Source organism: Aureobasidium pullulans (assembly GCF_000721785.1).
Source record: "Aureobasidium pullulans EXF-150 unplaced genomic scaffold scaffold_12, whole genome shotgun sequence".
Taxonomy (NCBI): domain Eukaryota; kingdom Fungi; phylum Ascomycota; class Dothideomycetes; order Dothideales; family Saccotheciaceae; genus Aureobasidium; species Aureobasidium pullulans.
Genome location: NW_021941032.1, coordinates 588,011 through 616,007, shown reverse-complemented (window position 1 = coordinate 616,007; position 27,997 = coordinate 588,011). Strand labels below are relative to the sequence as shown.

The window sequence follows — 27,997 nt, the reverse complement described above, 5'->3', positions numbered from 1 at the left end:
TCTATACGTGTGATGCTACGATTTGGCGACTTCCAATCTCTTATCTACCAGCGTGTTCCGATGAGAGGTCAACAGCAGACAGACAAGCAAAGGTGCGGGGTCGTACTGCCCGATGTTGCATAATCACAAGTATCAATGTAGTGTTACACAGCCAAGGAAGTTTGACCGAGAGGTCTTCTTAAATCCTTGTCTTACCTACCTTCAGGTCTCGAAAATGACCCATCTTAGACAAAACTCTCACGGACAGGTCCCTACATCATGGCCCCAAACGATAGCATTCTGGTTGGAACGACTAATATATCGCAAGATCAGAGGTCTATCGATGCTCCACGCAGACCTTGGAGCCGAAGAAGGTGAGCAAAGATGCTCCGAGGACAGGCAGAGATAGCCATGCTGATTCAAACAAAGCTATTCTGGGACCTTGGGCTTTAATCTCTGTGCCTTCATTCTGCCTGCACTCTATGGAACACTCAGCAAACTTTGGGTCGCCAACATCGACTCCTCTATGGTTGTGACTACTGATGTCTACACCTATATCGGTGTGGTTGCCGAAGTCTTGAATGAAGGTCTCCCCAGGGCTTCCTGGCTGATCATCGGAGACAGAGCGAACAGATCCATTTCTGCAAGATACAGTCTTTCCTTCACTCTGATCATTATCCAAAGCATACTCGGATTGGTCATGTCGATCGCGTTTGTCGGTGCGGCAAGACAATTCGCCAGCGGTTTTGTGCCTATCTAGGTGCGAGCAGCGTCTCTGACCTATATCCGCATATCTGCATTCTCGGCTCTGTCGTCGGCCATCGAAACAGCTGTCTCTACTAGCACTAGAGCTCTCGATAAACCAGATGTGCCTTTGATCATATCGACAGTCAAATTCTTGATCAATATAGTTCTTGACCTCTTGATCATCTCCAAGGTCCATGTTGGCAACTTCACGCCAACAGTCAACATGCAAGCTGCTACACAATTGGCATGTAACATGGCTGCCGCCTTGTTTGGTCTTGCTTACTTCTGCTTCGTCACATTCAGGACAGATCGGCAGCGAGTAACGACACACCAATATGATCCCGTCAGACCGAGTCTCGCATGCTTGAAGACACTCGCAAGGCCTGGTGCATTGACTTTTGCGGAATCCGCTATCCGCAACGCTGTCTACCTTTGGCTGGTCAATGGCATCGTGGCAATGGGATCCGACTATGCCACTGCTTGGGGAGTCTTTTCTTCCATCAGATGGGGTCTCATCATGGTACCAGTCCAAGCACTCGAAGCAACCACACTAGCCTTTATCGGCCACTCATGGGGAGAGTGGAGGAAAGAAACCGGCACAGAAAGACGGCCAAGAGCATCACGAGACAAACTATACGAGATCATCCGACCAGCACTGTGGTCATGCCTCATGGCCTTGGCTATCGAAATACCTCTTTGTATCTTCATGTCAGAATACGGAGCCCGTCGCTTCGCCTTCTACCTCTCCGAATCACAAACCGTTTCTCAGATCACCGCGAAGATGTGGAGGACCATCGATTGGTGCTATATCTTCTACGCTCTCTCCACACAGTTGGCTGCCATCCTCCTAGCTACCAGACCTCGATGGTATCTCTACCAGAGTTTGATCTCGAACCTACTCTGGGTCATGCCCTGGGCTATCGTGGTGAGCAAAGCACACATCACGCCTGAGGATGCATGGACATACCACTCAATCGTGTTCGGTGGATCTCTTGTCTTCAGCTTCTTTGATGTCTTGGTCGTTGATCTCGTGTGGGCGTGGGCATTACTGAGAGGTACAATGCGTCTGCCGGCAATTTACTGACGTTCGTTTTCTCTAAATTCCCCTAGATATCGTTGTGTAAACTCGCTTCAGAGTTGAGAGATATTGTAGCAAGACATCGACCAACGTGACTTAATACAGAATTGCCTGATTGTCTTAACTATCGCCTTTATAGGAAGGCAATACATTAATTCCTGCGAGTTTGAAGTTGGAGGTTGGTGTGAAAGCTACCTAATCGGTTGGTGAAAACAAACTACTGGCAGTGGCCATCATGCCATATCGTACTCTTCTCATCAGTGACGACTTTGATTCTCAAATTCAATAGATCCCATCACACAAGATTAAAACACATCATGGAACATTCTCCGCAACCGGTCTTCAGTGCATCATCCGATAACCAATAGGACCACACCAATCAGGATTTTCTCAACCCAAGTGCGATAAACATGCAACTGTGCCTCCTTGTCCATATGCACGCATCGAGTTCGAGACAAGAGGGAAAGCTCGGCTCTATGCAACATCTCAATACACGAGATCATCATCAGTTTATCCTTTTTCCTACTTCACTTCTTCCCTTGCTCTACCACAACGCAGAAACTGCATCTTCCCTCCAGTAATCATGAGTCAGCCGTCAGAGCGACAAGCTACCAACTACAAAGATAAACATGAACATATCGAGCAAGGTATCTCAATCTTTATCATTGAGGTGGTTCTTTTCCAGCACTGATTTCTCTGCAGTCAAGTATCCCGACGGCACTGGTATCAGTTACAGCTTCAAATACAATGATTCAAAACAGGGTGAGAGATATGACTTGTGGTTCCTGCTACAAAGCTCACGATCACAGATGTTGAGAAGCAAGACATATCAGCAGTGAAAGACCAGAAAAAGGCGTGAAATGCCTGGCCCAAGATCGGAAGGGGTGCTGCCATCAACATAAATCCATCAGTAAAGAACAAACTCCCTGCTTTCTTTAGAAAGTGACAAGCTCTAGAAAAACAAGGGAAGAAGAAAGGAGCGATGCACCAGTCGTTGTTTCCTCTGTTGCCACATTCTCTTGATCGTTCCTTTCCTAATCCGAGGGCCATATCGCTCTATTCCTGTATCTTCGTCTCTTTTCTGTTCACAACAGAGGATTCTAACGTGTAACGACGACACGACCTATATAACATTCTCTCTTTCCCCCCAACGAACTTGAGAAAGAGACTATAAACATTGTGATCAAGGTCAAAAAGGGGCAAGAACAATCAATATAACCCAAACGTAAGAAAAGGAAGGAACACTCTCAACACGAGAAGTTGGCAACAGAACCAAAGCCCAAAAGTGATGAATTTTCAGAATGGCGACCGAGGCGGAAAGAAAATCGCACCTCGCTATATGAGTTATACAGCCTTTGCGACTTTCTAAACGTAAACGTATTCAACCGAACAACCATCATCGGTGGAAGAAGGAGCAGCTTCGCTTGCAGAGGTCGAAACAGCAGCAACCGTTGAAGAGCTAGCTACAGCAGTGGTCTCGGCAGCAGCGACGCTCGAGCTGGGTATGGTGGGGCGGATCATAGTCTGCAGAGTAGTAGGAGCAGCGCTGGAGGAGCTGGAGACAGCAGCGACGGATGAAGGTGCAGCCATAGATGAAGGAGCAGCGGAAGGTGAAGTCTCAACAACTGCAGCGGAAGAAGTGGTTTTCACAACAGCAGCCTGAGAAGAAATAGCAGCAGCGGACGACGAAGAAGCAGGAGCAGCAGAAGACGTAGTAGCAGGAGCAACAGACGACTCAGCAACAGCCGAAGACGCCTTGGAAGGAGTTGCGGCATCGCCACCAGGCCCAGAGACAGAAGTAGTAAGCTCGCCATCCTCAATGTAAACACTGCTGAAGAACCAGTCCTCCTTTGTCTGAGAAAATTTCAACACGCCAACGTGCCAATCAGCACCGTCAGAAGCAACAGCAGCACTCAAAGGCCCTGCCTTGGAAACCAACTCATCAGCGCCAGTGGAGTGGTAGAATTCCACAGTCTTGGCGTCGAAGTCGATACCATAGGCGACGTTGTGCCACACATCGGCGTCAAAGTCCATGTCGAATTGAGATTTGCCATCGGTCATCCATTGGAGCTTGCCATCGCTGCCGTCAACACCGTACTTCAGCTCGGTAAAGTGGGATTCGAAGAAGGCGACTTGGTGCTCGGCAGTAGCGTCGGGTGCATTCTCAGCAGCACGCTTAAGACTGAAGTGGTAGAATTTCTTGCCCTTGTTGATGGCGGCCTTGGTGGAAGGGATCAGCTCGGTGCGCATCATGGTTTGGCCGTTCCATGAAGAGGTGCCGTCAACAGTGATACGAGCACCGTCCGAGGAGGACTTGTCGGCAGGGTTGACATAGTCGGGGCTGATGTTGACGTAGTCGGTGGTTGCACCAGATCCGTGGATGTAGTACTGGTAAGCACCGACTTGATTCTCCCAAGACCACTTGCCAATCTCTGCAGCAGAGGTCTCGGTGAAACGACCATCCCAGATAATCTCAGCCATGCTAGATCCGGCCAGCAAGGCAGTGGTGAGGGCAATTGTGTTGAAGAACATGGTTAAATGAATGGGATTACGAGATCAACCCGTAAGCAAAAGAATGTGAGGAATGTGACGAAGAAAAGAGGACGAAGATGCAGTGATCGAGACTTGCTCGAGAAAGAAGGTGGCGGTGGTGGAGGGATACCGCCTTATAACACACAAGCAAACCTTTCACGCCGCTTACAGTTTCAATCTATCCACCGGCTAGATTGTGGTTCCGGTCAGGCCATGAGATTTGGCATTTGTAGAGTTTCTTGCAGTACGAGATGAAGGGGTTGACAGGAAGCGTTTAGCGATGTCGAAAGAAGCTCGAGATCTGCCCCGCAGTGGTTTCGCATCAGATAGATTGTTCTACCTGCACGCACCAAAGAAACGACTTTCGAGGAGTTGTTTCTTCACATGTTCAAGGAATCTTCACACACGGTATTGTCAACAAGATACGAGGTCGAGTTTTTCTGGTATTGTTTCCATAGTCAAGGCGACCTGTGGTGATGGCAGACAGTATTGTAGACATGGAAATTTGAGGTTGGGAGTTTGCCAAGACTTACTATAGACAGCTAGAAAGAAACGCTGCAATCTGAAACGCAGCAGCAGAGCCGAACTGTTCCATGACAAGGTGCTGGTCAGCGAGCAAGCCAACCCTGCAAAGCTACTTTGCGTGAGAGTTGAATGGCGGGCATTCTGATATATCAGGTAAATCCTCCTTTTCCTCCAGTCTCAAGTGGTAGTTCTGTTTGTATGTCGTGTCTCATAATTACTGGAAGGCTGGAGATTGTGCTAGCGTCCACATGTTTTCCATCTTATACCTGCTAAGCACATCCTTTGCTTCGCCATCGGTCTCGCAGGCCTTATACGGCATCCAGCGCTTGAAGGCACGCTGTTTTTCCTCGCCTTCAAAGACAAGCTGACACCTGTTGAACGTGTTGTCTTTGAGTTTGCCATCCTCGTCAAACGCATTAAGCCATGCAGCATTAGCCTCTTGGTTTCCCTCACGGACGCTTTGAGGCATGGCGTTTTCTGTCCATTTTACGCGATTGAGCATGAGCTTCTTGTAGGCATTGACACTGTGGGTACCGCCTTCGACGATGACCAAATTCATCTTAGGATGGAAGATTGTGATACCAGTCAAGGCCTGTTGCTCGGCGTTCTTGTTGATTTGGAAGCGGTGCTTTCCGTAACTCAAGTTGTCGATCCTGAATACCAGGACCCTCATGCCAAGTGTAGCATCAGCTTCTTGCTGAGTTGCCAACTTCTCGAGACGCTGCTCCTTGGTCAATTGTCTGTCGGCGTTGGCTGTCTCGTGATCCTCAGCACGCTGGGCGATTTCACGATTGACGCGAGCTTCGACAGCGGTAGGATCTTTCACAGCTTCATTACCCAGTACACGCATAAGGTTTGATTTCTTGACCTTTGGTGGTGGAGGAGCCTTGAGACCAAGTCTGATTTTTGCCTGCTCCTCTTTGTGGTCTGCCATACGACGTTGTCGTCGAACCTTCTTTTGCTCTTGCTTAGTGAGGTACATGGCCTTTGGAGCGGGCACATTGGCATCCTGCGGCGCAGACAATAGAACTGGGTGTTGGACATATCGTGTTATAACGTCCATGTTGATCTTATCCGGAGCTTCGAGGTTCTCGTAGTTTCCTCCAGTCACCAAGCCCTCGTCCCACCACTCGATCTCTGGTGGAGCAGGGACGAGGAAGGACTTTTCGGTTGCTTCTTCGATGGCCTGCTTTCGCGCCTGTTCCTGCATCTCCTTTGCCATTTGTTCGATCCTTGCCTGCTGTCTCAAAGCTTCGGCTTGGGCCATGAACTTACCCTTCTGATTGAATAGCAGCTGTTTGGACTTGCGGTCCTTTTGCTTCTGTAGTGATGGGTCATAAAAAGGCTCATTTTGTATAGCAGCCTTCTGATCATCACCAGCCAGGTATGGATTGTGCTTCGCAGGTTCATCTTTCTGCTTTTTGTTGTTGCCAGATCTTGATGGTCCCCCCAGCAAACTGGGATGCAAGCCAACGTTCAGACCACCTCTTGCGCGCGAAGTCGTATCATCTCGAACGGGAGGTGACGGTGCGAGTCCAGGAGAACGGGCTGCTGGACGGGTGGGTATATCGGCTTGAGGTTGTTGTTGCTGTGGTTGCTTCGATGCCATCATCTTGGCCTTGACGGCAGCAATCTGAGCATTGATTCGGTCCCGATCAGAAGCTGGTGCGGGTGAGGAGAAGACTGGCGCGGGTGCGGACGCAGGGGAGGGTAAGGCCGGGACAGCATTTCCTTGTAGTTTGGCTTTCATGGCAGCGATACGGGCCTGCATGTCGTTCGTGGATGTTGATGGAGGCGCAGCGGCGGGAGTAGCGGTAGGCGCAGAAGCAGCAGAGGCGCCTCTGTTAGGCAGACGAGCCTTCATGGCGGCGATACGCTCGGCGACCTCGCGCCTTTTGCGTTCAACATCATTGTCCGGTGCTGGTGATGCTTGCGCTGAGCGGGGACGCTTGGAGTCATGGCCGTCGTCAAGGCCGTTGCCGGGGAAGGGGCGCTTCTCTGACATGGTGGAAGGTTGTTGACGGCGGTGCCGGATAGAGAGCGACGACACTGAGCTCGAGGCAGAAGTCTAGGTTGCCAAGGAAGTTGGAGCCAAACGTGATTATGAAAGTGAGTGACGACGGTTGGAGAAAGAGCGATCCAGCTTCGAGGCGGAAGATGCCGTTGCAGAGCCGGAGGTTCCTTCCCCGGATCGAAAAGTTGCTTCGGGAAACTTTTTTATGAAAGCATCGCCGTGTTTTGCGGCCGACGACGACTTTGTGTTGCTTCAAGCTGTGAACCGCTGCTTGCTAGCTGCCACATCGCCAACATGAATATCTCACAACCCGTGTCGTCGCAAATTGGCGGCGTCGAGTTCGCCTTCCTACCGTCGGATGAGATTCGCGCCTTGTCCGTCAAGCGCATCACCAACCCTACCACATTCGATACCCTTTTGAACCCCGTCCCCGGTGGTCTCTACGATGCTGCTCTTGGAAACTTCGGCGACAACTCGTGAGTTGGCTTTCTGCTTTTGCCCCAGGCTGAGCAGCTATGCTAACCCGAATCTGTAGATGTACCACCTGCAACCTGAAGTTTGGCTGTCCTGGCCACTGCGGTCACGTCGAGCTCCCTGTCCATGTCTACAACCCTACTTTTATGGACCAGTGTTTGCGTCTGCTTCGCGCAAAATGTATCTACTGCCACAAGCTGAAGATGTCTCGTGTTGAGGTCAACCGCTTCGTCTGCAAGCTTACCCTGGTCAAGTACGGCCTGCTGAAGGAGTGCTACGATGTCGACGAAATCACCCTCGCCAACGATTCCACCTCAAAGGCCGACAAGGACGACTCGGATGATGAGCAGGACGCCGACACCAAGGGCATCATCGCTCGTAGAAACGCCTTCGTCAAGAACGCCATCAAGCAGGCTGGTTTCAGCAAGAAGCGCAATGACTGGGCCGACACCAAAATCGAAGCCGTCGCAAACGAGAGACGCGCCATCGTCAAGGAGTTCCTTTACTCAATCACGAAGAGCAAGAAGTGCAACAACTGCAACGGTATCTGTCCTACCTACAGAAAGGACCGTTTTGTCAAGATCTTCAGAAAGCCCTTGTCGGAGAAGGATAGAATCGCCATGGTTCAAGGAGGCTTCAAGGCTCAAGATCCTCTGCTCTTGATGAAGAAGAAGCGTGAGGCACAAGCCAAGAAGCAAGGTCTGGCTCAGGACGAGGCTGTGGCCGACCTGGAGGACTCGCCCGCAGAATCAGAAGGAGAAGGAGATGACATCTCAATGCTCGACATTGAGCAAGAAGTTGCCGGAGGAAACGCTCTCGAGACCGAGACAGCGACCAAGACCTCGAAATCCGACAAGGAGGAGAAGCAGAGCTACCTGAACGCAGGTCAAGTGCATGCGCATCTCGTCCAGCTGTTCGAGCAAGACGCAGAGGTCCTCGGCATGATCTACACTCCTCGTTCCAAGGGTCGCAGAGGCGCTCCTCTGAGCGCAGAGATGTTTTTCATCAAGGACTTGATTGTTCCTCCCAACAGATTCAGACCTGAAGCCAGAACTGGCGCTGACGAGATCGCCGAAGCCCAAGAGAACTCTCTCTACAAGAACATCATCAATGTTTGCGACCAGATGACACAAATTCACAAGGAGCTCAACGGTCAACTACAAAACGAGTACGCCAGACGCCCAAGAAACTACGCCGACTTCCAGGATGCTTGGATTCGTCTTCAAGATGGTGTCAACTCTCTTCTGGACCGCGACCGCAACCCCGTACAAGGAGGCGCTGGCAAGAGAAATGAGGACGGTATCAAGCAGCGTCTGGAAAAGAAGGAAGGTCTGTTCAGAAAGAACATGATGGGAAAGCGTGTCAACTTCGCTGCCCGTACCGTCATCTCTCCCGACCCGAACATCGAGACCAACGAGATTGGTGTCCCGCCGGTTTTTGCTCTGAAGTTGACCTACCCGGAACCTGTCAATGATCACAACTACAACGACCTCAGACAAGCCGTCATCAATGGTCCTTACGTCTGGCCCGGCGCTATGGCCATTGAGAACGAGAACGGCCAAGTCATCAACCTGCAAATCAAGAACCTCGAGGAGCGTACTGCTCTGGCCAACCAACTTCAGGCTCCTTCAAGCACCAACGTGAGCGGTGTAAAGGCCAAGAAGGTACATCGCCATCTGAACAACGGTGATATTGTCATCATGAACAGACAGCCCACCCTTCACAAGCCTTCCATGATGTGTCATAGAGCCCGCGTTCTGCCTGGTGAGAAGACTCTGCGTATGCACTACGCCAACTGTAACACCTACAACGCCGATTTCGATGGTGATGAGATGAACTTGCATTTCCCGCAGAACGAGCTTGCCAGATCAGAGGCCATCAGTATCGCTGACAATGACCATCAATACTTGTCGGGAACTGCTGGTAAACCTCTTCGTGGTCTGATTCAAGATCATATTTCCATGGGTGTCTGGTTGACCAACCGTGATACCTTCTTCAATCGTGAAGACTACCACCAGCTGCTTTACGCTGGTCTCAGACCAGAGAACAACCACACCACCTCAGGACGTGTCGAGACTGTACCGCCTGCCATCAGAAAGCCTCGCCCGCTGTGGACTGGTAAGCAGGTTGTCTCATCCGTCTTGAAGAACCTCACCCCCGAAGACTTCCCCGGTCTTACCATGACTTCAAAGTCTACCACAGCAGCTAAGCAATGGGGTACCAACTCAGAAGAACAGATTGTCATCTTCAAAGATGGTGAGTTGCTGTGTGGTATCCTGGACAAGGCTCAAATCGGCCCCAGTGGTGGAGGTGTTGTCAACGCTATCTACGAGGCTTACGGACACACCATCGCTGGAAAGCTGATGAGTGTTCTCGGTCGTTTGTTGACTAAGATGCTTCACATGCGTGCATTCTCATGTGGTGTTGAGGATCTGATCTTCACCCCAGAAGGCGAGAGCCTGCGAAGAGAAGCACTCAGCAAATCATACGACTCCGGCATCAAGGTCGCTGCCAAGTACGTCTCATTGCAGACTGAAAATCCAAGCACGAACGATCCCGAGCTGCGCAGACGTCTCGAGCAAGTTCTCCGTGATGACAGCAAGCAAGCTGGTCTCGATACAGTAATGAGCACAGCCAACAGTGAGGTCTCAGGTAACGTGACAAGCACTTGCTTGCCTGCTGCTTTGGTCAAGCCTTTCCCCAAAAACCAAATGCAAGCCATGACAGGGTCTGGAGCCAAGGGTTCCGGTGTCAACGCCAACCAGATTTCTTGTAACCTTGGTCAACAGGTTCTGGAAGGTCGCAGAGTTCCTGTCATGGTTAGTGGTAAGACTTTGCCTTGCTTCAAGCCTTTCGAGACAAGCGTCAGAGCTGGTGGTTACATTGTCGACCGTTTCTTGACTGGTGTAAGACCTCAAGAATACTACTTCCACGCCATGGCTGGAAGAGAAGGTCTGATTGATACTGCTGTCAAGACTTCCAGATCCGGTTATCTGCAGAGATGTTTGATCAAGGGTATGGAGGGCCTCAAGTCTGAGTACGATACCACCGTCCGCGACGCAGATGGATCGATCATTCAGTTCATCTACGGTGAGGACGGTCTGGACATTGGCAAGGCCAAGTATCTCTCTGACTTCAAGTTCATTGCTGAGAACCACATGTCTATGTTCCACAACCTTGGCATCAAGTCTGAGTTTGGCCGCATCATGAGCGTCGAGGCTTCTGAGTACAACAAGAACGCCGAGAAGAAGTACAGAAAGACTGGTGACCTTGGAGCTAGCGACCCTGCCCTGTCCATCTACTCGCCTGCCCGCTTCGCCGGTAGCACTTCCGAGAAACTCATGCGCGACGCCAAGAAGTACATCGATGAGAACCCTGACAAGCTTATCAAGGACAAGAAGCGCAACATCGAGGGCGTTTCTGGTCTCACCAAGAAGAGTCTCCAGGCCATTATTGACGTCAGATACCTCAAGTCAATTGTCGAGCCCGGAGAGGCTGTCGGTGTCGTCGCTGGTCAGTCAGTTGGTGAGCCCTCGACACAGATGACACTGAACACCTTCCATTTGGCTGGTCACGCTGCCAAGAACGTCACGCTTGGTATTCCTCGTCTTCGTGAGATTGTCATGACTGCCAGTGCTACCATCGCTACGCCCAACATGACTCTGCATGTCAACCCTGAAGTTCCTAAGCAAGAGAGCGAGCAATTCGCCAAGGGCATCAGCAGACTTAGTCTCGCCGAGGTTCTTGACAAGGTTTCTGTGACTGAGAGGATTGGAAGAGGTGTCGCCTACGAGCAGGCCAAGTCCTACACCGTCCGCCTGCAGCTGTTCCCTTCAGACGAATACACCAAGGAATATGCTATCACGGTTGAGGATGTTGCTCGCACCATCGAAACCAAGCTATTGCCCAGACTCCAGAGCGTTATTCGTAAGGAACTCAAGAAGAAGGGTGACCAGAAGACCCTGAAGAAGTCTGATGCCATGCCCGAAATCGGCGAGTCCGCTGGCACAATCGAACAAGAGGTCGGTCGCCCTGAGGGTGAGCGCGAGGGCGGTGACGACGACTCCGACAACGAAGGCGACGATGATGCCACTCGCGACAAGGCCAAGTCAAACAAGACTCAAGGTGGTTATGACGCTCCCGACGACGACGAGGAAGCTATCGTGGCTCGTGGTCGCCGCGAGACGACGCCGGAGGAGGAACAAGAGGACGAAGGCTTCGTTGGTAGCCCCAATACCTCCGACGACTCCGACTCAGAAATGGAGGACGCAGAAGCGAACATCAAAAAGGTTGCCTACAGCTCGAAGGAACGTGAAGAGCGTATTAAGGGCAACAAGTACACCAACGATGTTTCCGCCTTCAAGTTCGACGACAAGACTGGCGCCTCGTGTACTTTCACTATTGAGTACGCTGCAGAGACCGCCAAACTTCTCATGCTCAATCTGGTTGAAAACTGCACCAGGGATGCACTTATCCAATCTATCCCCGGTCTTGGTGCCTGTGATCTAGCACAAGAAAAGTTCATGGACCCTAGCACCGGTAAGGAGAGTGAGGTTGATGTGATTACCACCGATGGTGAGAACCTTTTGGCCATGCGCAACCACCAGAACGTGTTGAACCCCAACCGTTTCTTCACCAATGACATTGCCGCTATGCTCCGCTTGTATGGTGTGGAGGCCTGTCGCGCGTCCATCGTGCGCGAGGTGTCAGCCGTCTTCGGTGGTCACGGTATCAGTGTCGATCAGCGCCACTTGAACCTCATTGCCGACTACATGACACGTGGTGGTGGCTACCAGGCCTTCTCGCGTCAAGGTATCAAAGGTAACACATCACCCTTCATGAAGATGAGTTTCGAGACCACTGTTGGCTTCCTTCGCGACGCTGTCATGGAGGAGGACTTTGACGACCTCAGCGGTCCCTCCGGCCGTATCGTCGTTGGCAAGATTGGAAGAATCGGTACCGGTGGCTTCGATGTTATGATGCCCGTTCTGCAGGTTTCAAATCTTCCTCAGGAAGATGCGGAGGAAAACGGCGATGTCATGGCCGTTGACAGCGAGAGCGAGGAGGAAAGTGACGATGAGTAGACTTGTTGTGTTTGCACAAAAAAGCTGGAAATGTGGTGTTGTCTTTGGGAGGGTCTTGATTTGCATTTGAGATGTTATTAGCCATGGTGTTTTCTGATTGTTGTTTAGAGTAGGTATCATATATTCATTCTTTTCTCTTTATCGGCGCCATCCTGTTCCTGTTCCTGTATACCGTTGAACATCGTGCTCAAAATGCCATGAGGTGCTCATGAATCGCTCAACCGAAGGCTAGTCCAAAGATGAAAGTGTAGGCGAGCAGGGGGCTTGACATGAAGTGACCAAATGCGTGCGCGATCTCCGGCGGTATACCACAATCGGCTCTTGGATGGACATCGAGGTCGTTATCAGGTTAGTGTTAGCTATCAGTTTCCTCCATACGCACGTAATGGGTTGTTGATAGCCCTATTGGCCCGTGCCTTATTGTACATTAGATAATCAGCTTACGTAACAAGCGTTACGGTATTTAAGCTAATACCGTAGTGAAAATTCTGATACTATAGTTTTTCTTACTAGTCTATCGGATACCTATAATTTAATAGTTATAAGCCCGGTTTGCTGCCTCTAAGCTACGAAAAAGACAGAGGAATTAAAGACATCTATAAGATATCATTATGTTAGGTATGTATTACCCTATATTAGCTAACTACTATAAGGTATAATGCACTAGTTATACGGTATTCAAAGACTACTTTATATAGACAAAGTCTATAGTAATGCGCTTAGACGTATAGAAGTACATAGTAAATAAGACAACTAAAGGATCGAAGATAGCGATTAACGAGCCTAAAGAGGTCGTCCTTCTAGCACCTCTAGTCCTAATAACACTAGCTCTAGGAGAGGTACTTCCTAAGAGCAATAACGATAATCTAGCCTTCTACTACTATAGTATTCGAATAAATCACTATACGTAGTAAGCGAAGCTAAAGGAGAGATTTAACATAAGCAAGAGGGAGATAAAAGCGTACTTTAATAGAACGCTCCCTCTAGTAGTAGTTTATAAAATAAACAACACTCTAGCAACTCTATCTTCCTAGTAGGCATACATTAAGAAGAGATTTAAGCTATCTGCTTCAATTAAGAGAAAGATACTAGGAACACTCTATAAGACGTTAATAATAGGCCCGAAGTCTAATAACTTCGAAACCTTCTTCGTTAAGTAGGAGAACTTATATAATAGACTTATATAAGAAAACTATCCTCTACTCGAAGGCATTATAGAAGATTACTACTATATGTTTAAAGAGAGAGTAGATATAACTTAGGGTCGTATATTAGTAGATAAAGATAAGGTAGATCTACTAGACCTACTCGATAGGTCTAGAGAGTTCCTCCGTAGGAACCTAGGAAAGTTTAAGTCTACGAATACAACTATAGTTAAAGAAAAGCTATCTACTAATGCTACCTTCTAAGGGTAGTAGAGTAATAAGTAGAAGGACGATAAACTAAAGGACCCCTAGAACTATAGTAAGATAATAGGAAAGCCTAAGGAATAGGCTTATACGCGTATCTCCGACTACCTAATTATTATCTATAAGAAGAGGCTAGCTCTAGGTGAAATGACACCTAAGCAGCGTAAGCAACTTAAGCACTTTAAGGAGTATATACGTAAGAACGAGCGCTCTCGAAGAATTAGCGTTAACTAAGGAGATCTAGTAGCTATCGCTATCGATAATAAGGTAAAAGGGAAGATATCTCCCTTAGGAAAGGACGCTACGTAACCGAAGAAGTCCTACGACAAATCTCGCCTTCCTCTTAGTAATAGTGCTATTCGCCTAATTACTCGTAGCTAATCTCCTATTTCTGTAGGTATACTAGTAGTTATGTCGACTAAATCTAAATAAACAAACGAAGATAGGTAGTTGCTCGATAGTAGCTCTAACATTTACGTTATTAACGAGCCGACTAAGGTAGCCTTTAGGGTAACGCGTATACTAAGAGGTAGCTAGGTAGCTATAGGTAACACCTTACTAAGGGTAGTCGCTATCGGTAGTATAATACTAGTACTACCTATACTAGGGGGTAGAACTATAGAATTAGTTCTATAAGACGTACACTATATACTAGGATTCTATACGAACATTGTCTTATCTACTAGAATAAGGTAGCATAGGTTATGTCTCGACGAGAGGACCGACGTATAGTACGATAAAGACTACGTCGCTATTACGAGGATTAAGAGACGCGATAACCTCCCCTACTTTAACCTCTATACTCTACCTTAGGGAGAACTAGTAGGCATTAACGAGTAGCTAATAGACTATAAGGGAAAGCCTCTACTAGTGAACGAGGCCTATCGTAACTATTAATAGGAGGCGCGCTATAACGTAGTATTTATAGCGTAAAGCAGCTAATAACCGCTATTCTCGTAGAAGCTATCGGCATACTAGTAGCATTATCTACTAGGACACTAGAGCCGTAAGAAGATTAGCAAACTCGAGTTAATAACTAAGGGAGCCGTCGTTAACCGTAGCACTAATAATAAAGATAATGTACTACGAACTTATAAATGCGACATATATACCTAATTAAAAGGACATCGGATTATCTCTCGACGAGGACGCTTTAATATACGTATGCCTATTCCCTTTAGAGAGGTCTCTACGGACATAGTAGAATTTAATGCGGCCTTTAATAGAGATAAGTATATAATATACGTATACGACGTAGATACGAACTTATACTTCGTCTAGAACACCGTAGCAGTAAATTAACTAGCTCTTACTAATGCATATTAGGAGCTTTAACGCTTCGTAAGGGTAATAGGTAGAGAGCTCTATATCCTTAACATAGATAGCGACCCTAAGTATAGATTAATCTTCTATAGCGAACTACGTAAGGACGGCATCTACTAGAAACCGATAGTACCCTACACCGTAGAATAGGATCTAGTAGAGAGGGCAGGTAAGTCGATTACTATAGTAGCGCGCTTACTCGTACTAGAAAGCAATTTACCCGAAGGTCTCTAGCCTAAACTAGTCTCTACGGTAGTATACTTACTAAACCGAACTCCGACGAAATCTCTAAACTAGAAGACACCTTTTAAGGCAGCTACTAGAAAGAAGCTACTACTATCGTACATCTATAAGATCGGTTCTCGAGCGTACGCGTATAAGATAGGCCTAAAGGAGCTCCTAAAGAGAGCTAAACTAGATATAAGGTGTTACCTAGGGTACCTAGTTAGCTTTAAAGGCTATAACATCTACTAGATCTAGATACCTTTGTAACGGAAAGTTATCTATATACGAGACGTTCGGTTTAATAAGAAACTAAAGTACGAGAAGGAGCGTAATCTCGATATCGGCTACGCTATAGGAGGACACTATCTAAATATTCGTATCGAATACCCTACTACTCTAGTAGAATTCTAATTTAACGACCTACTTAAGGTACACTAATCTACGAGACCTTAGGGGGTAGGACCGACTACTAGAATAGATAAGGTCCTATAGAACTACGATAGCTATATAGAAGATACGCTAGCATATAACTAGCACGAAGAGGAAGAGGTAGAGTTAGTAGACGAAGAGATGCTATACGATAGACATATACCTTAATACGAAGACGTCTACTATTACCTATAATACCCTAAACCTCGCATCGAAGGCACGGAAGGTAGCTATAAGATAGTCTTCCCTCTACTAATATAAAGGACTATCGAAGATAGACCCCTAATAGATAAACTTAAGGAAGAACTACTACTAATATTTAAGAAGCCTCGTAGAATAGAATACCTTATTAACTTTATACGAGTAATAGAGCCTATAGCTAAGAAGATAATAGCGTAAGTCTTTACTATAAGAGTAGAAGACAAAGACTATACTTATAGAGAACTACTAGAGCTATAGAGATAGAAGGAGATAAAGGGTTATAAATTTAAGAAGGAATAGATAACTACCTTAACTGTCGAGTTCTAGAAAGTAATAGATATAGGCACCTTCTACTAGGTAGATAAAAGCGAGGTAAGAGGACAACGAGCAGTGCCCCTTACCTAGGTATAGAAGTATAAGTTAACATTAGAGGGATTAATCGAGAAGTAGAAAGTAAGGCTCTACGTAAGAGGGGATCTATAGGATACTACTTCCGACACCTACGCGGCGACCCTATCCGCGCGTATATTCCGCTTCCTAATAGTACTAATTGCCTAATTCGACCTCGAGACGATATAGATAGATGTAGTAAACGCCTTCCTAAACTCTATACTTCTAGAACCGATCTACCTACATCTACTGGAGGGCTTTAAGTAGAAGAACAAGCTACTAAAGTGCGTAAGAGCACTATATAGCTTTAAGGAATTACTAATGCTATAGTATAAGGACCTACGTAAAGCTCTACACGAACTAGGCCTTACCGAAATCGTAGACTACCTAGCGGCTAACGAACACGTACTCGTCTTCTTCTTCGTCGATAATATCTATATCGCCTACTAGAAATAGCATAAACTAGAAGCGATCGAACTTAAGGAGAAGCTAGCAAGCAAGTACAAGATAAGAATTCTTAGAGAGATAGAGTAGTTCTATAGTATTAAGATTACTAGAAACTGCAAGTAGAAGAAGTTATAGTTAACTTAAGAGTTATACATTAAGAAGATAGCTTAACGGTATAACGTATCCGACTATAGAAGGAGGGTTAGCACCCCTCTACCGTATAACTTTACGCTAGTAAGATTAATAGAGGAAGTCTCCTCTATAAGAGTAAAGGAATACGGAAGTATCGTCGGCTTACTTAACTTTGCTACAGTATAGATAAGACTAGATATCGCTTTCGCAGTCTTATAACTAGTAAGGTATCTTACTAATCCGACTAAGGAACAGGTAAATGCAGCACTTTACTATATAAGGTACCTACTATATAACAAATAGATCGGCATTAAATACGGAGATCACTCCCTAGAGGGACCTAATACTATAGAGTTCTTTAGCGCATCTAATGCCTCTTTCGTAGATAATAAAGAGACTAGAAGGTCATCTAAAGGATAGATCTTCTACCTCTTCGGGGGTGTAGTAGACTAGAAGGTAGTAAGGCAAATAGTAGTCACGAAATCGAGCACTAAGGTAGAGCTCTACGCTATTAGTTATATAGCATTAGAGCTATTATAGTAGGAGAGGCTATTTAAGCAAATTAGTCTTTAGTTATCTACGCAAACTTACCTATACTACGATAACTAGCAAACTCTACGGATCATTACTTAATCCGGTATAAGAATCGACACTAAGATAAGGCATGTCGACATATAGTAGTGCTAGCTAAGAGAGAAATACTAAGAAGGCTCTCTACGAGTAAAGTAGATCGAAACTAACTCTATACTAGTAGACGGCTTTATAAAGCTACTGTCACCATAAAACTATTAGCGCTTTATTAATTAAATACGTCTTCGACTACTAGATAGGGACTAGAAGCGTAGTAAGACGACTACACCTATAGGATTCTAGGAGAAATATCCTCTATTAGGACCTAAAAGGGAGTAGTAGACACGTCTACTACAAGCACCGTACTTTAGTAGATATAGCTACTAATGCTACGACGGAACTTACTAAGATAATCGTATAAGCGCTATAGAGTAGAAACATCTACTAAAGGCACCGCGATATCTCGAAGTAAACTATAATTACTATTGTTACTATAAAATAGCTATTGTTTAGCTACTATAACAATAGCGCTTAGAACATTTAGTTCTAAACTCGTAACGCGCCTAATAAGGAATCTTTAAGCGCTATGTAACTTAACTAATAACATTAATTTTCGTTGGCGTCGGAAATTAGTAACATCTATCTTCTATAAAAGACGACCTACCGTTTATTTAACTACTTTATCTCTAGACCTGTCGAAAATTAATTAACTTAACATCTCGACCTATCGTTTAGCGCTCTACCTTAAGTCTCTACGAGTAGTAACACTATCTACAATAACTTAAGACCTACCGTTTATCTATCTACTACAATAACATAGCTACTACCTAAGATACCCCTAAGAAGCTAGGAGCTAAGGTTACTAAGAGTAAGAAGACTACTAATACTAGCACTATTAAGAAGACTTAGGTTTATAAGGGCGGCTATCCTAAGAAGATCCTTACTAAAGATAAGAAGAAGGTAAAGGAACTAAAGAAAAAGGAGGACTAGAAGAAGGTAAATAATCTCTATAAGGATAAACGTTAGGCATACGAACTACGCGAACGCATTATCTCTAGTTTATGTATAGTCGCTAAAAGCACTACCTACGTAAAGGCTAAGGGCGACTATATCGTTACTAACAGAAATCTCGCCTATATCGACGACATTCTAGTTTATATCTCTACTAGAAAGGACTACTATCCTATAGACTATCTTTAGGATGTCGATAACATTACGTAGATAGTTAAGAATAACTAATAGCCTAAGGTTATAGCTGCCGTATAGGATCTTTATAAGAGCTTCTATAGTTATAGAGAGATTAAGTAGTACCTCCTTATTAGCGAAAAGAATAAGCCTAAGTTAGTTAAAGGATAGGGAAAGAGTAATAGTACTACCTTAACTAAGGAACAGTTATCTACCGTTGCTAAGGTCCTAAAGAAGAACCGTAAACTACTTAAGCTCTCTAACGATTAGATTTAGGGACTAATAGACTAGATTAATAGAGTTAAGGAAGAGTGATCTACTACAACTCTAGGGGGTGTATTAATAGCCCTATTAGCCTATGCCTTATTGTACATTAGATAATTAGCTTACGTAACAAGCGTTATAGTATTTAAGCTAATACCGTAGTGAAAATTCTAATACCATGGTTTTTCTTACTAGTCTATTGGATACCTGTGATTTAATATAGGTAATCTCTTTTCATGGTACGCTTATGTAGGAACCGGGTAGGCTGAACTATGTATACGCCCCCATTTTCTGTCGAACAAACCTTATAAATCTTAAGCTTACTGCTTAAAAAGGGTTTGGAGAACATACACAAGATATGTCTCACTGTATAGGGTCTAGCTTCTGCCTTACAGGTTTCAAGGTGCATCAGGGACGTTGACGTCAAGGATAACCGTGACAGAGCATAAAACGAAGTTTGAATTCAAGAGCTATCGACAATAACATGATCAAAATGACTGCGATGCAAAATATTGCGATGACGCTAAGGGAGTGCCTACTTTGACAAGCCACAAGTGTTGAAAATCTCCCGCACCGAAGATCCTGCATGCCCGTTTGACTAGCTTCTGGCAACTTCAACCACTCGTCACGAACGCGACTTTCACGCTCTTGTCGATGCCGGAAGCTATGCCTGTGCCGTGGTATGCCAGCTCTTAGTCTTGTTTACTGACATGGACTGAACTTTTTATCAAGTGCCGGATGTCGAGCCCGCGGATCGCTCCGATGCCCATCATTACCATCGCATCGTTCTAAGACGCTTCTTGTTGTGTCTCTCCTTAAGCCCCTACCAGCCATGTCACAATACAGAAGCCATTCAGAGTTCGTACGGCCATCGTATCGCAAGAGCTTGGAAGAGAAAACCGACGACGTGGCTGCGGGAGCCTCAACGCTATCCGTCGCTCGGTTCGGACTACACTACACCCAAGGTCGCCGGAGTCAGTCACACTTTTACACCTCGGCATGATAGATCATCCCTCTGGCATACCATCTCTTGTAGGTTCCTGCATGCATGCTTAGCGTACACAAGCTCAGTTGCTCGCGAAGGGAGATGATCCGTGCGTGGTTGGCTCCATCTATACCGGCTAATTCCTACTGGACAATGAGTAGTAATGTACCACACTTACCAGCCTGTGATCATGAGATGGTATGTTATGACGTGAACTGAGCAAGCCGTTGGACTCCTGGTTCATGAACAAGAGTTGACTATACACCAAGCTTCGCTAGAGTGCTCGGGTAGACCGTCCTTACTACCTTGTGAGCACGATCGTGGTATGGGCTTCGAGGATAGGAATCGAAGTTTCCAGCTCTCAATGCTGGAAGGGAATAGATCAGAACTCATAAAAGCCCCTTGTGCCTGCTGAATTGTTTATTCGACAACCTCAGGCACTACTCGATTTGGTATACTGAAGACTTTCGGAAGCATGCGTCTTACACTCGTTTTTCCAGGCTTTGCAGCCGTGGCTTTGGCAATGCCCGCCCCTCTGCCTCAGGAGATCGATGTTGGTATGGTCCTCGCTGCTCCTGAGCCGATTACCTATGACCCAGTTGTCGGGGCTACTGCTCAGGTTGTCTCCTACGATTTCACCTCCATGCTTGCCCAAGCCACGGCTCCGGCCACCTCAGTCGCTACCGACGCCGCTGCCACCGCTACTGCCATTGAGAAGAGAGGTGCTGCCTGCACTTCCCTGGCTGCTGGCGCTTCTGGAGCACCTGCCTATTCTCCTGACACCCCTGCTGCATTTGCCTCGAACTCGGACTTCGCTTCTGTGGCTATCAATGCCCCTGTTCCTACTGGTTACAGCAATACATTCACCAACGCCAATGCTTCTAACAGGTATGTCTATCTAATCAGTATTGGCAAATTCGAAACTTACTGTTACAGTGCCTACGGTTATCTTGGATTCACGACCCTGAGTACTTTTGATACAGCGAAGTGTGCTGCTAAGTGCGGTAAGCTAGGACTGTAGATCATAGTTTGAAGATCCTGCTGATTAGTTTGTTCCAGATGCTATTCGCGGATGCCTTTCATTCAACCTCTACTTCGAAAGGGACCCTAGTGTCGACCCTGGCTCTGGAGCATCTGGCTGCGAGAACCCTGCCAGTGTCACGTACATAAAATGCGTATTTTGGGGAGGTTACGTTTCAAATGCAAATGCCAACAACTATGGGTAAGATTTATCAATGTTTTCATCATCCAAATATCCTGACTCAACATAGACAGTACCGCAACAAGTTTCAGGTCCTGATCGCTGGATCCAACGGCTACACTAATAACACCTTGGCCGCCCCTGCTGGCTACTCTGATGCCATATATTATGGTACCCGTGCTATTGATGCCCCTCTTGATGCTCAGGGCTTCAACACCTTCATTACCAGCAAGATCTTTTCCGGCCCCTTTGATGCTAGACTTTGTGCCGCAGCCTGTGATGCTCAGACTCAGTACGCTATCGACCACCCGTCTGCTGATGGTACACCGGCGAAAAAGTGCCAGTTCTTCAACACTTACATTCTCAACCTGAACGACAACAAGCATCCTCAGGGCCAATACTGTACCCTGTACACTGAGGCTTGGCCTACTAAGTACGCCACTTCGACCGGATCTACTACCAGCAGGTTAGTTTAGTCGATATCAAATTGCACTTGCAAGAGACTGACTTGGCTCCAGCGGCGACAAACTCATCATCGAGTACAGCTACGGCTATGTCAGCACGTCAGCTACAGGGATTGATCCTACTAAGGGTGACCGCAATGGTGCCATCTACCAGGCAGCTGGTGAGATGAAGTCTGATTCTGCCCGACTGAGCTCGGTCTTCCAGCCTTTCTGCTCATCTTACCTTGGCTACTCGACACTCTTGACAACTGTCACCGCAACCACAACAACCGCCCCTGTTGCTACATCCACTGCCTACGCCACCATCACCGCTCCCGCTATGCACAAACGTGACGAGTCTGAGGATTTCCCTGGTTTGACCACGAACTCGACAAACGCCGTCCCAGCTGTCTTCGACTCCAACAACAACCAGACTTGGTACCTTCCTCTCGAGTCCATCACCGCTGACGCTGATGCAAGCGCCACCGATGCACCCGCCAAGCGTGATATTTCCACCCCTGCTGCCTTGACCAAGTATCCTGTGACTGTCATCTCTGCTGCTTGCTCAATGGCAGCTAGCCAGGTCACCGTGGCTTCGACCATCACTATCAACCAGACTATCACTGCCGCTACCTCGACTACTGTTACCACGATTGTGTCTACCACCACAGCTAGTGCCGTCCCCACTAGTTCATCAACTTCATCTTCTTCTTCGTCGTCGACCTCATTGTCTTCTTCATCCTCTTCTTCATCGTCGGCTTCGTCTTCGACCGCATCGTCTACCTCATCTTCATCTTCGTCTTCGTCTGCTTCGTCTTTGACCGCATCGGCGACTTCATCTTCTACCTTATTATCAGCTGCATCATCCACCGCCAAAGCTTCAGCCACACCCGTAGCTGACCTCAGACTCCGCATCTCCTCATCCGGCACAAGCGCCGACGGCCAGGAAATCGAGTTTGATTCGGCGACCGCACCCCAGGGTTACTCCAACGCCTACGTCAACTACTATACTTACTCCACCTTCCTCCATGGCCAAGCCACCACTCCCAACTTCGTCCTCGATCCTTCTACCGGCTATCTTAAGGACAAGAAATACGGATACATCATGTCTGTCTACAACAGCAACTTCCCTGGGGTTGGCTTGGCTTACACCGTCATGTTCTTCCCTGCCAACAAGGTCAAGGCTAATGGTTATATCCCTGTCACTTGCAAGGGCACCAATGTACTTACATGTTCGGCCAAGAACTCTTGGGGCACCGTTCTGAGCAACGTGTTTGTGCATCCTCAATTGGCATTGACAGGAGAGGCTTTCTGGTCACTCAGGATGGGAGATTCGTGGTACAATCCTCTTATTGGCGACGTTGCTGCCAAGATTGGCTTCCAATAATTGCGCCATCTAGGAGTTCGTCATTTACAGAAGTTTATATACACATTCGTGTTGCTTCTTCCGGATGAGACAGCATGTCACTTTACATTTCTGTCGTCATCTTCGTTCTGGCTCTTTGGCATGGATTGTTCTCTTTGTTATACACTCCGAGTAATGTCTCTAATTTAACAAGTGAGAAGTTTTGTTTATTCTTGGTTGTCGCATTTTTTGCTTTGGTCGATAGTTTGGACCTCGTGGTGTTTGTGGTGACGGGTGAACTTGAGATTTTGAGACAGGGTCGTGTCTCTCGCATGCTATATCTAGATGCGTATTGCCGCTTCGTACTTGTACTTGGTGGTTTCTTGTTGGAAAGATGTGGTGTATGCTCTATCGGATTGGAATGTGTTTGTCCAGTATTGAGAGGTTCTCGACTTACCATCTCATGTCGTAATTTCAGAATCCGCAATTCACCTTGGGACTCGCGTGCAACCAGATGTCGTCAATGTCAACCATGACCATCTTTTGTGATAACGAGGCATTCGGTATAACTCTTTCCTTGTTAGCTCACTTATAGCGCTGCCACTCTATACAACACACCATCCAGGAATACCTACCTATCGAATGTCACATCCTCGACACAAGTTCTATGTTGCAATCACCGAAAGCAACGACTCCGCATCTGTAACGTAACTTCCGAGTCATCGGAAACATGCTTTAGAGGCTCGAAACGTTGCCATCTCCGCAAGCTTCCGAAAGAATGTTAAAGGCAACTTAAATAGAAGCAAACCAACGCAGTTATATTCGAATTAGAATTGATTACAAAGGCCATTCGGTATAGTTAAGGAAGACAGGTTTTGACGAATTGATAGGTATCCACTCTCTAGGCAGGGATGACATTAACTCAACAGACGTAGCATCACACTGGATGCCGTTGTAGAGAGACGGGAAATTTGTGCCCACCAATTGTGGGCTCATCCGTTTTTCGAGCGAAGTCGTTGAAGTGATAAGCTTGCGTGTACTCCACATCTTCCATTCTTTGTAACACTCGATTGAGGGAGTAATGCCCAGCTCTAACACACGCTGGTCCAGTCTCGCTTTATAGTGTCTATTAGAGCTCTCTTCGGCCTCAGCTAGAACAGCCAAGTCGGGCACTGCATTTGCTACAAGCACGTCAAAGAGATCCGTGTAGTTGGCAACAATACACGATCGGAGAATCTGAGGCACCATCGTAGGCTGTCGGCGAGCGAGCTCAAGGTATGTAGATGGCGCTGCGATCGTTGGGTACCAGATAAGGTATGGCAGGTCTATCGGGCTAGTCTCCGGGGTGATGGTTGCCAGCACGTTGTTCATGATGAGACGGGCATTTACGGCCATGACTAGGTATTTCGAGCTTGGTTGCTGTTGGGACCACCAGAGCGCGAACTGTGTATTGTGATAAATTCCGTGCACGCAGCATTCGATTTCGTTGAGAATCCTCTCAGGCCTCCGAAGACGGGCATAACGATCGATATCACCATAGTATGCGGCCATAAGGATGAGCAGATCTTTCTCTACTGTTGGAAGGTGGAGTGGTAGAGGCATGGAGAGCAAGCTGGTGACGTCGAAGCGAAACTCCTTATCAGATTGAAAGTCGTCGATGCTCATATCCTCGGTGATGTTGAAGTCGTTTTCGAAGTAACCCTGACTCCCAAACCCTAGGTGCTCCTCTTCATTATAAGGATCAGCTGTCGTGAACTTTTGCTTACTGTCCAGAGACCAGCAAACAGCCGTGTCTCCATTGAGACAGGTCTTTTCGGGGTTTTCCAAGTTGACTAAGCGAAGGTAGTCATTCATGACGTTGTATTGGGCGGGCTCAGCCATGACATGATCGAAGATGTCCAGATTTCCACACTCTCGCGCCTCTTCGGCGATGTGAGCGTCAGGGAGGATGGCGAGCTCGCGATATAGGCTTGTGTAGCCAGCGACGGCACAGGCTCGGCCGACATGGTATCTCATGTGTGGATAGCAGGCGACCAGTTGGCGATAGGTCGACTCGGAAGCAGTTTGGGGATGCCAGATGCAGTAGGGCACCTCATTGGGGTTCTGGATATCTGGCACGACATTGCTCATGATCCTTCGTGCGTTGAGCGCGCGAGTGAAAAGCGGGTCAAGCCCGTACAACTCTTCTGCGAAGCCAGGATGATATCGAATCCCACGGACGACGCAGAGACGGACAAGGGGTAGGCCCAAGGCCATAGGCACCCGTTGTCCGTGGATAGCCGCGAGACAGTCCTCCTTGTCGTACTTTTGGACCAAGAGTCGGTCCATGGTCGATGGCGTTGTCGGTCGTGGCATGTTGCAATGGAAGTCGGAAAGGAATGAGATTGGCGGGATGGAAGAAATCGTTTAGGTCGTGTTTACCTCGGGCGGTATTTCGGTCGAATTGAGGGGTATTCGGATTGCTGAATTGCTTTTGGGCGTGGTGTTTACTTCGAGAAAGAGAATTGCTCTATTTTGGTGGTATTCGGACAGTTCCTCTTTCTAAATAGCAAAGTTCTGCCTAGTGTTTACCTCGAGGGGTTTAAATGTCGAAATACCGGTGTATTCGTCGAATACCTGCTAAGGGAAGCATAATTAGCGTTAAAAAGCGAAGTGGCACTAAATCTTAATCTAACCTTACCCTCTTTAACGACAGTAATATACATACGCCATGGATGACCTTATTATTAATGCCGTAGTTGCCTAAGCGGTAGGAATTATCGAAGCGGCTATACTTATAGTCTTTAAAGCATATACGCGTGCGTAGCGGCCTAGTCTAAGGACCTTATACGTACGAGAGATAGAGGGCTTGTTTATAACTATAGAGTTCCTAGATCGAAGGCCTTAAGAGTATGTTAATATATTACGCATATAGTAGAGCACCTTTAGAGCACTAATTAGTCGCTTAGAGGGACTTAGACTAACTAGTAATAAGAACTTTATAACACTAGTAGAGAAGGTAGTAATCTTCCTATTTATCTATAGTTAAGATGCTTCTTAAAGACTAGCGGCGAACTACTTCTAACATAGCACGAGGACTATATTAAAAGCTATATACGAGGTGCTCCGATGCTACCTTACTCTATATCGCGAGGTTGTTAAAATTAGAGACCTTAATCTAGATAAGTTATACGATGCGAAGTTTAGACTATTTGCTAGTATAGTTAGCGTAGTCGATAGGACCTTAATAAATGTTAGGATACCTATATTTAAGCATAAGACATAGCGTATAAGGAAATAGACCATTACGTAGAATGTTATAGTCTACGTCGACTTCTAGGAACAATTTACCTACGTCCTTACTAGATAGTAAGGGTTAGCATACGATAGTAAGGTGTTCGATAATGCGTATAAGAAGGGAATAAAGCTACTAGTAGGGACTTACTTCCTTAGAGATGCTAGAATCGCTATATTAGGAGTAGTTCTAAACCTGTATAGAAGTGTACGATATTATCTTTAAGAGTAGTTAACTAGCAATAGGCGACCTCGTAATGCGAAGGAACTCTTTAATCTACGTTATAGTCATCTACGCAACGTTATTAAAAGGACTATTAGTTAGCCTAAGAGGAAGTTCAAAATATTAAGGAAACTAGTAGAGTACTTGCTCTAATTCTAGGTCGGGTTAGTGTACGCGCTAACTACTATTTATAACTTCCTTAAGCTAGAGGACGATCCTTATGTCGATAAACAAGAGGATAACGATAGCAAGGACGGTGTTAGAAGTAATAGAAATAGTAGAAATAACCTTAGTAAGGAAGATTAGGAATTAGAGGCGGAATCTAACTACGAGGGCGGCGGCGAGGGCTCTAATCTCTATAGCAATACGAAGAAGGAAATAATAAAGAGGAGAGATAGGATAGCTAATAGGCTCTAGTAGCAATATATAGAGATCCTACGCATTAAGGGCACCTTAGATGTTAAGAGTTAGTTAATGTTGTTGTTTTAAGAACTTTAATGTTAATAGCTCTAAAATTCCATGGATTCTTAGAGTTCTATATAGCACTAGCTTCCTTAGTAACCTCCTCTAATTCATTAATAACATTAAGGCCTACGCGCCTCTATATTACCCTTATCTACTAGACTTAGTCCTCCTTCGACATATTAAGAAACGACCTTACCTTCCGCTCGTCCTCGAGGACCTTAAAAACCGCTAACTTTGCTTTAAACGAGGCCCTAGAGTTCATGTCTTTAAAGACTTTCTAGGCCTTATTCTATTTACGACCTTGCGCGCGCGTAATAGTATATAGAGCGTTATAAAGGCCATTAGTTATGCCGCCGAGACGGTTAATAGCTTAGTTTAAAGCGCCTCCTCTTACTCTTCTTTACTAACCTCTAGTAGTAGTCTAGACCTACGATTGTTATCGTTTAGTAGTCCTTATTCTTTAAGAAGATGTAGTAGTAGCATTAAGACTAATAGGTGCTATAGGTGTATTGCCGTTACTAAGGACATCGTCGTCGTCTTTAGTAGTATCTCTACCTCCTTCGATAATGTTATCGATAGCCCTATTAAGTGTCTCGTCACTACCTATATCGTTACCTATATTATTATCTATCTTACTAGTAACATCCGTTGTTATTATCTTATCTATGCCTTAATCCTTACTCTAACTCTCTACGCCGAGTTATCCTACCGCACTAGCGAGGTTACTTATACCTAAGGTTAATTACTAGGTAGCATTACTTTAAAGGGCTAGGTCGATTATGTCTAGGTTATCCTCTTCTATGTTTATCGCATTAATTATATGCTAAGCAAGCTTATTAGCTGCCTCCTCATTAATAGTAAGTATATCCTCTTCTAATGCTATAAGTAGTTTATTAACCGTCTACGCCGCCTCTCCCCTTATAGTCGTACTAGACTAAAGTTAATAATAGAATTGCTTATAGGGCATAGGTCCTTAGAAGAGGATCTTAGACTTTAGATGCCGCTTAATATACGCCTTCTCTTTAGACTTCCGTAGGTCGAAACCCTTATTAAC

General features: G+C 46.3%; 8 protein-coding genes across 8 annotated transcripts; 5 read left to right on the top strand and 3 right to left on the bottom strand.

Moving 5' to 3' along the window:
* Window positions 1-4: 4 nt before the first annotated feature.
* On the top strand, window positions 5-1,810 carry M438DRAFT_398159 (uncharacterized protein; the record flags this gene model as incomplete). The annotated part of the gene is made up of 3 exons (XM_029909342.1): window positions 5-353; window positions 409-694; window positions 740-1,810. The coding sequence occupies exons 1-3, from the start codon at window positions 259-261 to the stop codon at window positions 1,808-1,810; spliced, it is 1,452 nt and encodes a 483-aa protein (XP_029759385.1). The 5' UTR covers window positions 5-258.
* A 1,201-nt stretch (window positions 1,811-3,011) lies between these two features.
* On the bottom strand, window positions 3,012-4,476 carry M438DRAFT_43453 (uncharacterized protein). Its single transcript, XM_029910103.1, has one exon. It carries the CDS (start codon window positions 4,334-4,336, stop codon window positions 3,170-3,172), a length of 1,167 nt encoding a protein of 388 aa, XP_029759384.1. The 5' UTR covers window positions 4,337-4,476; the 3' UTR covers window positions 3,012-3,169.
* Window positions 4,477-4,922: 446 nt separating this feature from the next.
* On the bottom strand, window positions 4,923-6,952 carry M438DRAFT_299584 (U4/U6 small nuclear ribonucleo protein Prp3). Its single transcript, XM_029902033.1, has 2 exons — window positions 6,585-6,952; window positions 4,923-6,449 (listed from the first exon to the last, which is right to left on the bottom strand). Exons 1-2 carry the CDS (start codon window positions 6,864-6,866, stop codon window positions 5,076-5,078), a joined length of 1,656 nt encoding a protein of 551 aa, XP_029759383.1. The 5' UTR covers window positions 6,867-6,952; the 3' UTR covers window positions 4,923-5,075.
* A 143-nt stretch (window positions 6,953-7,095) lies between these two features.
* M438DRAFT_299582 (beta and beta-prime subunits of DNA dependent RNA-polymerase) lies at window positions 7,096-12,547 on the top strand. The gene is made up of 2 exons (XM_029902032.1): window positions 7,096-7,351; window positions 7,411-12,547. Exons 1-2 carry the CDS (start codon window positions 7,170-7,172, stop codon window positions 12,431-12,433), a joined length of 5,205 nt encoding a protein of 1,734 aa, XP_029759382.1. The 5' UTR covers window positions 7,096-7,169; the 3' UTR covers window positions 12,434-12,547.
* A 7,089-nt stretch (window positions 12,548-19,636) lies between these two features.
* M438DRAFT_346819 (uncharacterized protein) lies at window positions 19,637-20,405 on the top strand. Its single transcript, XM_029905770.1, has 2 exons — window positions 19,637-19,688; window positions 19,741-20,405. The coding sequence occupies exons 1-2, from the start codon at window positions 19,663-19,665 to the stop codon at window positions 20,009-20,011; spliced, it is 297 nt and encodes a 98-aa protein (XP_029759381.1). The 5' UTR covers window positions 19,637-19,662; the 3' UTR covers window positions 20,012-20,405.
* Window positions 20,406-20,468: 63 nt separating this feature from the next.
* Window positions 20,469-21,670, top strand: M438DRAFT_276194 (uncharacterized protein; the record flags this gene model as incomplete). The annotated part of the gene is made up of 4 exons (XM_029900836.1): window positions 20,469-20,881; window positions 20,930-20,997; window positions 21,053-21,215; window positions 21,265-21,670. The coding sequence occupies 4 exons, from the start codon at window positions 20,469-20,471 to the stop codon at window positions 21,668-21,670; spliced, it is 1,050 nt and encodes a 349-aa protein (XP_029759380.1).
* A 39-nt stretch (window positions 21,671-21,709) lies between these two features.
* M438DRAFT_43404 (uncharacterized protein) lies at window positions 21,710-23,065 on the top strand. The gene has a single exon (XM_029910102.1). The coding sequence runs from the start codon at window positions 21,825-21,827 to the stop codon at window positions 23,022-23,024; it is 1,200 nt and encodes a 399-aa protein (XP_029759379.1). The 5' UTR covers window positions 21,710-21,824; the 3' UTR covers window positions 23,025-23,065.
* A 754-nt stretch (window positions 23,066-23,819) lies between these two features.
* Window positions 23,820-25,443, bottom strand: M438DRAFT_366556 (uncharacterized protein; the record flags this gene model as incomplete). The annotated part of the gene is made up of 1 exon (XM_029907884.1): window positions 23,820-25,443. Exon 1 carries the CDS (start codon window positions 25,335-25,337, stop codon window positions 23,820-23,822), a length of 1,518 nt encoding a protein of 505 aa, XP_029759378.1. The 5' UTR covers window positions 25,338-25,443.
* Window positions 25,444-27,997: the final 2,554 nt, after the last annotated feature.